At 43.5% G+C, this 12909-nt stretch overlaps 1 protein-coding gene across 5 annotated transcripts in view; it reads right to left on the reverse strand.

Moving 5' to 3' along the window:
* Window positions 1-12909, reverse strand: part of RREB1 (ras responsive element binding protein 1) — a 97985-nt gene that overhangs the window by 30802 nt on the left and 54274 nt on the right. For all 5 annotated transcript variants that reach the window (XM_073567309.1, XM_073567287.1, XM_073567296.1 and 2 more), the window contains 4 exons: window positions 9830-9946; window positions 9380-9579; window positions 5091-5180; window positions 2241-2404 (listed from right to left, as the gene is read on the reverse strand). In XM_073567309.1, coding sequence (XP_073423410.1) covers window positions 2241-2404; window positions 5091-5180; window positions 9380-9579; window positions 9830-9946 — 571 coding nt within the window. The remainder of the gene's footprint in view (window positions 1-2240; window positions 2405-5090; window positions 5181-9379; window positions 9580-9829; window positions 9947-12909) is intronic.

Here is a 12909-nt window from a genome sequence, read left to right on the forward strand (position 1 = left end):
TACACAGCGGGTAACTAAGCGACGTGCGTCGCTTGTTACCCACGTGTCGCTGGTGCTGATTGCTGGTGAAGCTGCCTGTTTGGCAGCTCACCAGCAATCATGTAGCGACACACCAGCGATCCTGACAAGGTCATATCAATGTCGGGATCGCTGGTGCGTCGCTATGTGTGACGGGGCCCTCACACCGCTAAGTGCTACACATTGCTGAACTTGTACTAGCAGCTGTACTTGGAAATCCATCTGCAATGCCAGGCACAGCCATTACTAGGAGTGGAGCATTGTGCATGGTAAACAAAGGGATGTTGCTACATCACCCAGTTAAACATTAATTGACAGGCAGTCGGACTCCATATGGTCTTATATTAGCATCTGCAATTATTTTTATTTCCTTTGCATTTCTCTGGAGCAACATATCAGGTTATAGGTTGAATTTGATGAACATTTGTCTACTTAAAAACTATACAAATATAAAGGAAAGCTGTCAATTAAAACAATGAAACCCCCTTTAAGGTCTCATTCTATTGAAAATGCCGCCTCCAAAAGCATAAAAAAAAATACAGAATAACAACATTTCCTGCAATTCTATACATATGAGCCCTTGTCTTTCTATATATGGCACAGTTCAGATATAATATTGATCGTGTAACTAGTGCAAAAATCACAAGCCAAGAATATTATGATCCCCTACTGTCCTGTCTGTTTCCTTTCTTTTGCTTACTCCCCACCCCAGGAGCTGTGGTATGATCAGACCATGTTTCTGTACGGTCAGACACAGCCATTACACACTACACAGCAGGGGCACATTTAAAAGGTTATCTCAGCACAGGAACATTTTATCACAGCACATCCAATTGTGGAGTTATTTCTATTACCTGATGCATTGATAAAAATGCATTTTACTCATGGGACAACCTCTTTAAGGTGGCCATACACATGCAAATTGATGGCTGGGCACTTATTTGGACATTTGCGATCTCTCAACTCCTCCACGCAAATGAACATTCGGCTCAGCCAAGCATTTGTGCGTTTTTCATAGAAGAGAGCAGAAAAAAAGCCGTTACCATACAGCTTTGATAGCAGTTTATATATCTAGGAACAGGAGGGTTGAACATCACGAGTCGATAGGAGTCAGGAGACCATCTTACACAGACTATCGGCTAGTTTATCTGGCTTTAATCCAATATGTATGGGGAATTAAGAGTTTTCTGCAGTACACTACCGCCTGGTATAAGATAAAGAAAACCTGACAACTGGTAAATGTTGCTTGTTCCCTCCCACTGCCCTTGATTGACAGGTGTCTCCCTGTGTGCCTGTATAGAGAGAGACATGGCACTCCATGGTTGTGGGTGGGGAGAAGTAGCCAGTCATAAATGCCGGACGCTCCAGACATAAGTAAACTGGCACCTAGATTACATAAAGGAGGACTTGGCACAAAATTATATAACTGGAAAAGACTTTAGATATAAAAGCGTTTGTTCACTACTGGAAAACCCCAACTTAATTACTTCAGGCCCCATAAAAATAAAAGATCTATGCTTCTGCAGTGGTGCCGTTCCGACAATGTTGGATCTGCTACTCCAGGCAGGTTACACGACATTGATGGACCACGGGACGTTATGTCAAGTTACTGATACAGCCTATAAGCGGCCTCCGACCAGCTGAAGCCTTCATCATTTTGCCAGAGGGGACGTTTGCTCTGGCAGAATATTGATGAGCTGCAGTCGATCAGCGGCCACTGATTGGGTCATGGTGACCACTGCAGCTAATGTCATGTGACCCACCAGGAATAGTAGTAGTGCTGACATTGCTGGAACAACATCACTGTGGTTTTATGTTCTGTGGGGCCCCTAAGTGATTAAGCAGGGGTTGTCTAGAACTGGACAACTCCTTTATTGCAGGTAAAGTTTACAGATTCTAAAAACCTGTCTGTCTGGATTGAATTCTCCTAAACCTCTACGGCTTGCCACCTTTGAAGCGGTACAGCTAGGCCTCTGTTCAAAGGATTGTGTTCTTTTTGGCACCTAGATAATAGGAATGCTAGCACACCTTCCTGATCCTTGCTCATTTGTACCACTATACAGCCAATTACAAAGCAGTCAATGATACTTGCAATCTAGGCCAGACCAGAGGATTACACGCCAGAACAGCACCAGAATTTCCAGGAGCTATTTCAAGGGGGAAATAAATACACATCTCACATGTCCTCAGCCTGCTGCTTTATCACTGTACGTCTTACTCACCTGTGCATGTTCCCATTGGTAGTGAAGGACTGCCCGCACATGGAGCACTTGTAAGGCCTCTCTCCAGAGTGGACAAGCATGTGGCGGTCTAGAGAGCTGGCAGAGCTCAGAGACTTCCCACAGATGCTACAACTGTGGTCTGTCCCCCCGGTGTCAGTATTGTGCTGTGGGGGCAAAAAAAGAAAAATGTTAGGTGAAATCTATCACTTCACATTACATGATAAATTCTTTTGTCTGATATTTAGACTGGGCCCCAATTCTTACCTTCTCGTAGAGGGTTAGGAGGCCGCCATATTCTAACATAGATCACTATCCATTTACTCACTAATAACCTACAGAGTACTGAAAAGCTGATATATTTCAGGGTGCCCGGCACTGTATAACAGCATCAGTGACCATACAGGCCAGGCCCTTTGTAATCTATCAATAAGTTCGGCCAACACTTTAATGTGTTTGGGGACACTGGCTGATTGCTGAGGGAGATATTGATTGGCCATGTCCAATTTCGAACTGCCAATTCCTTCATTTTCCCAGAAATAAGATGCCAGCAGAGATGTCTTCTCACAGAGAACATAGGAGCAGTACAAGTTCTACTGTGGATGGGTGAGACAGCAGAGATGGCTGACTGAGAGGTTCTTATAGAGAACATAAGAGCGCTACGAGCATTACTGTGGATGAGTGAGACAGCAGAGAAGTCTGTCTGCGACTAGAGATGAGCGAATATCTTCAGCTCCCTCCTTATTCGGCAAGCTATAGTGCTTATTGAATAAACTGCATCGGGAACCCGGATACCTGGAGCTCTGGGATAATCAGCTGTTTGGCGCCGCAGCTGCATGTGTCGTGGCTGTGTGACAGTCACAGCACATGGAGAGCCTATTTATTGGGCTACTATGATAGCCAGTGGAAAATATGAATATTTTCCCACCAAGGTTCTGAATAAACCTGGTGGTCCTTATAAACAAGGTTTATGGGGCGACAACAAAAAAAATGGCAGATTTTCCACGGGAATGGCAAAATGCTCAAAGATGCTGAATTTAGAAGTGGCTAACCTACCCAGGGAAAAGTAGAAGGAAGACTAGGAATTATGGACCGGGTTTCCCATCATCAATTAGAACCAGGGGTAATAAAAGGTTCCCATGATAACAAAAGTAGGAAATACTAAGCTACATCATGATAACTCCAGCTAATTAAAATACAAAATCAGCCTAGAAATAAATATGTATGTATGTATGTATGTATGTATGTATGTATGTATGTATATATATATATATATTATATATATATACACACACACACACACACTAGCTGAAGAGCCCAGCGCTGCCAGGGCATAGTAACTAACTACGGTTAGTTATAACAAATTATATATATATATATATATATATATATATATATATACACACATATAAAGCTGAGTGTGTAGCCCCGCCCACTCCGCATAGCCTCATTCACTATAATATCCCACATCATCCCATCAGCCAGAGCTACCGGACTACTACTCCTAATATCCCACATCGTCCCGTCAGACAGAGCCACCAGACTACTACCCATAATATCCCACATCATCCAGTCAAAGCCACCGGACTACTACCCCTAATATCCCACATCATCCCGTCAGCCAGAGCCACCGGACTACTACCCCTAATATCCCACATCATCCCGTCAGTCTGGGGTCAGAACCAGAGCGCTGAGTGGAATGGCCCTAACTTCCATACCGGGGATCCCTTTAAGAGAGGCCTGGGGTCAGAAACAGAGCGCTGAGTGGATTTGCCTTGGCTTCCATACCAATGATCTCTTTAATAGAAGACTGGGGTGGTGAGAATCAGAGCGCTGAGGGATTTACCCTAACTTCCATACCGGAGATCCCTTTAAGAGAGGCCTGGGGTCAGTACCAAAGTGCAGAATGGATTTGCCCTCACTTCCATATCGGGGATCCCTTTAAGAGGCCCTGGGGTCAGAACCACAGCTCTGAGTGGAACGGTCCTAATTCCATACCTGGGATCCCTTTAAGAGAGGCCTGGGGTAAAAACCAAAGCGCTGGATGGATTTTTCCTGACTTCCATAGCAATGATCCCTTTAATAGAGGCCTGGGGTCAGTATCAGAGCATTTCAAGGCAATTGCCCTGACTTCCAAACCGGGGATCCCTTGAAGAGAGGCCTGGGGTCAGCACTAAAGCGCAGAGTAGATTTGCCCTCACTTCCGTACCAGGGATCCCTTTAAGAGAGGCCTGAGGTCAGCACCAGAGTGCTTAGTGGAATTACCCTAACTTAAATACCAATGATCTCTTTAAGAGACCCCGGGGTCAGAACCACAGCGCTGAGTGGAACGGTCCTAAATCCATACCTGGGATCCCTTTAAGAGAGGCCTGGGGACAAAACCAAATCACTGGATGGATTTGCCCTAACTTCCATACCAATGATCCCTTTAAGAGAGGCCTGGGGTCAGTATCAGAGCACTGAGAGAGTTGCCCCAACTTAGATGTGCCTATGGGATGGAGGATGTGTGATGGGGTATATGGGCACGGAAGGGGGGGGGGGGGATTCATTTCTGTCATTTGCTCTCTGCTCCTTTCTAGGGGGCAGACAATGGCTGGGAGCTTATGTTCCCGGGGATGCTAGATATCTACCACATCAGTGTCTGCTGAGGTGTTGTCGAGTTAGGAAAACTGTTGCTCATAGCAAACCAGTCACAGCTCAGCTTCTTTTAAACATCTCTGGTGAAGTGAAAGATGCTTAGTGATTGGTTGGTGACACACACACATTTGTATTTAGAGATTTTAGATAACATTAGCTTTTCTTTCATAATGGTCCATGAAGAATGATTTTCACAAAAAGCAAAATGTGTATTACCTGACGGATGTGCATAGTAAGCTGGTGCTGGGAATTGCAGACCTTTTCACATAAGGGGCATATATAGGAGGACTTTTCCTCTTTTGATTCCTGTTAAATAAGATAGATAACATTTTATCCATAAATTTCTTGAACAGAAAAAACTTTAAAAAAAATGTTTCCCTTATTTGACGACCGCAAATAAAAGCAGAACAAGCAAGTTTCTATGAAGGAAATGTGTCATCAGACAATAAACTGCTTTTTAAAATTAAGCTTTTATGGTTAAAGCTGTTAAAAAAAAAGTTGGTAATGTATTAAAAAAAATGACAACTGTTGCAATTTTTACACTGGCCACCGGGGATATTCTAGACTCATAGGATCAAATGACGGTAATCCTAGTCTAGTAACCTTTTTTTTCTGGAGTAAAAGTGTTTTTAATACAGACTTCTTTATTTACGCCTTTTCTAACTTTGCTTGGTTTTGTCTATTTTTAACAAGCGACCGTGGTTTCCCTTTTCCAGCCTAATTACATAATTTTTACCATTTCAAAAAGTTGACACATTTTTATGCCATTTTACTCCAGCACTATTCAAAATCTGTCTAATTTTATTTCTGCACAGTCGAAGACCAAAGTGCAGCATTTTAGAGGATCATACAACTTTTTGCTCTAAAAAAATAAAAGCATCTTTCATTTTGAATGCATCAACGCGCATGTGCAATATTAAAGAATCTGGCACACAATAAATGGCAATGAAGACAAAAATAAAAAGTCATGTAAAGTGATGAAATGGGTCCATATTTCTTGCTCTTTCAGGAAATTTACATGATCATTAGCAGCGATAGATGGCTCAGACCCTCTCTTTTGTATTGAAGCATCTAATGAGCGTGTGCAAATGTCATTGTGAAGGGAGGTCGAGGATTACCCATTGTGATTTGTGGATCCTGTGTAATCAGCTTTGTACAGAGGAGTTACTTATTATAATCCTGCCTGTGATAAGGAGACTGCGGAAAAATTCTTTAATAAAAATAAAATAAATCAAGAAGTCTAGAATAGCCCCGCTGGCCAGAGTGAAGGCTGCTAAATTACTATTTTTTTTTTAATTTATTTTTACATACAGTTGTGGCCAAAGGTATTGACACCCCTGCAATTCTGTCAGCTAATACTCAGTTTCTTCCTGAAAATGATTGCAAACACAAATTCTTTGGTATTATTATCTTCATTTAATTTGTCTTAAATGAAAAAGCACAAAAAGAATTGTCCTAAAGCCAAATTGGATATAATTCCACACCAAACATAAAAAAGAGGGTGGACAAAAGTATTGGCACTGTTCGAAAAATCATGTGATGCTTCTCTAATTTGTGTAATTAACAGCACCTGTAACTTACCTGTGGCACCTAACAGGTGTTGGCAATAACTAAATCACACTTGCAGCCAGATTACATGGATTAAAGTTGACTCAACCTCTGTTCTGTGTCCTTGTGTGTACCACATTGAGCATGGAGAAAAGAAAGAAGACCAAAGAACTGTCTGAGGACTTGAGAAACCAAATTGTGAGGAAGCATGAGCAATCTCAAGGCTACAAGTCCATCTCCAAAGACCTGAATGTTCCTGTGTCTACCGTGTGCAGTGTCATCAAGAAGTTTAAAGCCCATGGCACTGTGGCTAACCTCCCTAGATGTGGATGGAAAACAAAAATTGACAAGAGATTTCAACGCAAGATTGTGCGGATGTTGGATAAAGAACCTCGACTAACATCCAAACAAGTTCAAGCTGCCCTGCAGTCCGAGGGTACAACAGTGTCAACCCGTACTATCCGTCGGCATCTGAATGAAAAGGGACTGTATGGTAGGAGACCCAGGAAGACCCCACTTCTTATCCCGAGACATAAAAAAGCCAGGCTGGAGTTTGCCAAAACTTACCTGAAAAAGCCTAAAACGTTTTGGAAGAATGTTCCCTGGTCAGATGAGACAAAAGTAGAGCTTTTTGGGCAAAGGCATCAGAGTTTACAGGAGAAAAAAAAAAGAGGCATTCAAAGAAAAGAACACGGTCCCTACAGTCAAACATGGCAGAGGTTCCCTGATGTTTTGGGGTTGCTTTGCTGCCTCTGGCACTGGACTGCTTGACCGTGTGCATGGCTTTATGAAGTCTGAAGACTACCAACAAATTTTGCAGCATAATGTAGGGCCCAGTGTGAGAAAGCTGGGTCTCCCTCAGAGGTCATGGGTCTTCCAGCAGGACAATGACCCAAAACACACTTCAAAAAGCACTAGAAAATGGTTTGAGAGAAAGCACTGGAGACTTCTAAGGTGGCCAGCAATGAGTCCAGACCTGAATCCCATAGAACACCTGTGGAGAGATCTAAAAATGGCAGTTTGGAGAAGGCACCCTTGAAATATCAGGGACCTGGAGCAGTTTGCCAAAGAAGAATGGTCTAAAATTCCAGCAGAGCATTGTAAGAAACTCATTGATGGTTACCGGAAGCGGACGGTCGCAGTTATTTTGGCTAAAGGTTGTGCATCAAAGTATTAGGCTGAGGGTGCCAATACTTTTGTCTGGCCCATTTTTGGAGTTTTGTGTGAAATGATCAATGTTTTGCTTTTTGCTTCATTCTCTTTTGTGTTTTTTCATTTAAGACAAATTAAATGAATAATACCAAAGAATTTGTGTTTGCAATCATTTTCAGGAAGAAACTGAGTATTATCTGACAAAATTGCAGGGGTGTCAATACTTTTGGCCACAACTGTACATGTTGCGATATGAAGAAAAAACATATATATATAATTGCCTTTTTTTAACAATATTTTCTGATTACAGGTTCCATTCAGTGCTTATACACGGTCAATATGGAAGTTGAGTGTTCTCTGTCACAATGTGAACATGTGATGAAATTTTTGCTTGTGCCCCCAAAGTGGACACAGGATGGAGGACAATTTCCAAACTGCCAAAGGCAGCTATGAAAGTGAAATAAGGCTAGTTTCACACTAGCGTTTGGAGCGCAGCGACGGCCTGCGCACGGCCGCCGCTAAGCCCCGCCCCCTGCCGCGCCCCGCCGGTAGCTCCGCCCACCGGCGCATGACGCTGCATACGCCCTGCGTCCCCTATCTTTATCACAGGGGGCGCAGGCCGTGCGCAGTATGCGTTTGGCGGCGCATGCGCCTTTTTGACGGTGCGCCGACCTGCGCCAAACGCAACCTGCTGCAGTTTGGTTGCGGCGGCGCACCGTCAAAAAGGCGCATGCGCCGCCAAACGCATACTGCGCACGGCCTGCACCCCCTGTGATAAAGATAGGGGACGCAGGGCGCATGCAGCGTCATGCGCCTGTGGGCGGAGCTACCGGCGGGGGCGCGGCAGGGGGCGGGGCTTAGCGGCGGCCGTGCGCAGGCCGTCGCTGCGCTCCAAAACGCTAGTGTGAAACTAGCCTAAACTATAAAATTGAAAAAAAAAAAAATGTCTACACTTGTTTTATGTTCAGGACCCAAAGGAAAAAAAATTATCAATTTTCTGAATTTATTTCAGTTACTTTATGTATTTTATGGAGCTTTTCCCTTTACATCAGCAGATCAACAAACTCGATAGTAATTGCTGGTTCACCTTGAAGTGAAGAATGACACATAATCCAGGCGGCCACAGCAAATGTCTGTTTGCTCAAGAGTTTATCATTAACTGAGGTCCAAACTTTCCTAATACCGGCACAGCGAGAAGTGATGGAAGATGCTTTACGTATTGCAACAGTTTCTGCCATGTTAAAGCAGGCAGACACGTAAAATAATAGCCAGCTCTTATTAGAGGGGAAGTGAGACAGGCATGATGTGGATCATCTTCACTACTAACCTGAGGTCTTCTCAAAGCATGAACAAAAGAGGAGCTAGAACAGAAGACCACTTACTGCACTAAGGCAAGGAGGTGTATGGAGCCCTGGAATGTTTCATTCATCTCAAATGAAAACGTAAAAAAAAGTAACTTCAAGTACGTCCATAGGTATCCCCAAATTACCACATACAGCTAGAACACACAAAAGGATCTTCTGGGAGCGGAGATATGGGGAGCTGGTTAGGCGGCTCTACCACGAGAGCAGCTCTAGATGTCCAAATGCTCGACTGTGGAGTAACTCCATTGTTGTCATTAGTCATTGTATCTTCCTAAAAGACACTATTCTGTCTGGGAAAGATGATCCCTGATGACAACAGTTTTTCCTCCAGGTTAAAGGCTCTGTATGAAGAACCTCATCGTGGCTCTGTAGGAAGAACCTCGTCATGGCTCTGTAGGAAGAACCTCGTCATGGGACACCAAATTCTGTTCTTATCCTTACCTGGTTTCTCCTACCGATCCGGTTTGGCGGTGGAAATTTTCCTGGTGATTTAGTGTTCTGCAGGTTCACGCCGTTTTCAGCAATAGTTGTGCTCATCACGGCCGACATCATTGCATTGACAGAAGACAAGTCATTCGCCTCTGAACCATTGAAAATGTTGCCTGGTTTCATCTGATCGTTTGCGTTGGTTGCTTCCTTCGCTATAAAACAGACCAGCACGTAGATATTAACAGGTGCTACAAGGCACCAAAAAGAGGAAAGAGCATTTACTGGAGTCCCATGCCTTCAAGACCAATTAGCTATTTTACGGAGAAATCAAGCATTCATCCATTCTACCAATAAATAAAGATCTGGAACAAATTTCATAAACTTCATTGGCTAAGCTTTACATAAAGCTTCTGTGAAGATGCAGCACAAATGATAATAAGGCCCCATGAAAACTTGACTTACCTCCATTTTCCTTGGCCATGTGCTCAGTAGTGGTTTGAATGTCTGGCCTAATACTTTTATCCGTCATAATGGTGGCAGAGACGCTGAACGCCGATTCAGCAGCAACTCTCTCTAGAACTGAAAATTAAAGAGCATGTCAGAATTAAAGGGAATTGGTCAAAGCAGATGAAGTCTGATCTGTAAGCAGACTGTTAAGCAGGAGACAATGAGCATTTTAATATATAGTTTTGTGGGAAAAGATTCTGTAATCCATTTATAAACCCTTCTAATTCAACGCTTAGGAGTCCAGTGGGCGGTCCTAATCTTAATCAGTGACCTACCGCCATCTTATTGCGCACGCTAATAGAGGAACTGTGGTTAGATATCGATAACATGGTTGTCTCTTCTGCAGGAGTACGCTGCTCCCCATCCTCCCTGTTTGCGTTGAGCTACTGCCCAAGAGACCGTTCCGAATGGTGCCGATTTTTGCTTTGTTAGGCCATGTGCACACTCTGCGGTTTTGGCCCTGCAGAACTGCAGCAGTTCCGCAGACATGGTACAGTACCATGTTAGCCTATGGGTTTTAAAAACCGCAGTGCTCACACTGCGGTTTTTTACCTGTGGAAAAGCTGCGGGTTTTTTTCCGCAGCATGTCAATTGTTTCTGCGGATTCTGCTGCGGTTTGCCACCTATTCCATTGTCCAGGTGTCAAACCGCAGGGCAAAACCGCAGGTCACTTTACCTGCGGTTTTACCTGCGGTTCCGCAGGAAAAAACCCGCAGGTGAATCTGCAGTGTGTGCACATAGCCTAATATAAGAAGCACAGTGGCACAGAATCTGCTGGAATCAGGAGTCAACAGTGCGCTCCAGTAAACTGGACAGTGTCAGAGCAGCGCTAACAAGCTCTATTTGACAGAGTTTAGAAGCACTGCACAAGAGTCGGACCATTGCTGATAAGACTGCAGTGATGGCTAGTAAAAAAAAAAAGAAAAGAAAAATTGCAACATTCTTGAGAAAGGAGAGAAGTTTTGATAACCAGGTGATTGGAAAGTTGCTTGTTTTTACCCTACCTATTAAACATAGGACAACCCCTTCAGAAATAAAGCAATCTGTTCTGCGCCTCCTTTACATCACACTACCCTCAGACTGTATAAGAACGGGCTCCCTTTAAAGGACACGGCGCAGGATCGGCACACATCATTTGAATGACTTATATAAACATTCGATCACATGAAGACGCAGAAAAAAAAAAAAACGCATGAAACCACCTAAACTAATTAAATCGCACATAATGCAGGTAAAAGGGGATGAATTTCCAGAACCGTGTGCAAATAAATGTATCCGACCGACCCGTAGAGCTACAACTGAAGTGACATACACTGCAGCTCCAGTACAGGTTTCGTCCCATTCAGCAAAGACAGGAAGACATTTGCTTGATGTATTTCCTTAACGAGAACAGAATGTGACTGTAGGCTGCATCCACATAATGCACCGCAGACGGTCTTCACACTACACCCTCGTTGGGCCAGATTTAGCTTTTTATTGATCCCTGGCTCTACGGCTTAAATAACTTTTTACAATGCAGAAGTAGTGTTGAGTTGGGTCTGGTGTCACTGTCTAGCTGAAACTCTAGTCTGAAGGTCCAGCAATGGAGAAGTATTCTTCTCCTATATCATTACGTCTGTCTGTGTTGTGTTGTGAAATTTTTAACGCAAATGTCTAGCTGTCAAATGAACGAGATATATCTATACAGACAAAGTGTATATATATATATATATATATATATATATATATATATCAAGAGTGATGGGGTATAGCCGCACTCGGACATGATCATCTGTTACTGCTGCTTCAGAAACACAAGATCAGGAAACAAGAGGATGCAGGGAGGGTCACAAATGTTGGGAGGAGTGCGAAGGGAAGCAGTGCCTGACTAACTGCAGCCATGACTCAGAGTCATGTAGATGAAACCAAAGCATGAACGCTAAATTATAGAGACCCTATGGAGTAACAAACGCCCCCCCCCCATACTGATGTGTGCAACTTCGGAGCCATCCCACAAGAACAGATGGGAAAAAGGTCCCAAGCTGAAGAAGGACAGGAAGGGGGGGAAGCAGGAAGTGCAGCGCCAGGAATGTCAACGTAAGCCAGAGTAAACCCTTTACTGCCAATGTTGCCTGATGCTCCAGCCAACAATGTGTTAACGTTCTGGGCAAATTGTGACATGCAAGTCAGTGAAGCAGTACAAGGATTAAACATCCTGGTTTTCCATGCATAAGGGTGCCAATTAAGCCAGCAGTGATGACACCGGCCCTTTTGTTTCCCGACTCGGAGTCATTTCTTTAACAGCTGACAAAGGTGCCTTTCTACTTCTATCCATAGCCTAGTTCATATCTGTTACCCGACGGTTAACTATCCACGTGCTGCAGAGTTCATGGAAACTGGAGCGTCAAGATCTGGACGTGATGGTCAAAAGGATGCGCTGACGTAGTGCTGCCCGCGTCATATCCTAGCCAATATTAGATACATCTACTTTTGATAGATTTTACTCACTGGTTATAGATATTGTGAAATGGGCCAGAAAAAAACTGGAACACACAGTGCTCATCTTTAGGCCACAGTCACACTTTGAGTATTTGGTCAGTATTTTACCTCAGTATCTGCAGGCCAAAACCAGGAGAGGAACAATCAGAGGAAAAAGTATAATAGAAACCGTCACCTCTTCTGGATTTATCACCTACCCCTGGTTTGGCCTTACAAATACTGAGGTAAAAAACTCACCGAATACTGAGGTAAAAAAAAATAAATCACCAAACACTCAGTATTTTACCTCAGTATCTGCAGGCCATAACCAGGAGAGGAACAATCAGAGGAACAGTATAATAGAAACCGTCACCACTTCTGGATTTATCACCCACTCCTGGTTCTGGCTTACAAATACTGAGGTAAAATAAAAAAAAAAAATCACCAAACACTCAGTATTTTACCTCAGTATCTGCAGGCCAAAACCAGGAGAGGAACAATCAGAGGAAAGTATAACAGAAACACGTCACCACTTCTGGATTTATCACCCACTCCTGGTTTGGCTTACAAATACTGAG

This window comes from Dendrobates tinctorius, unplaced genomic scaffold (genome assembly GCF_039654945.1).
Source record: "Dendrobates tinctorius isolate UK_male_01 unplaced genomic scaffold, ASM3965494v1 ptg000004l, whole genome shotgun sequence".
Classification (NCBI taxonomy): Eukaryota; Metazoa; Chordata; class Amphibia; order Anura; family Dendrobatidae; genus Dendrobates; species Dendrobates tinctorius.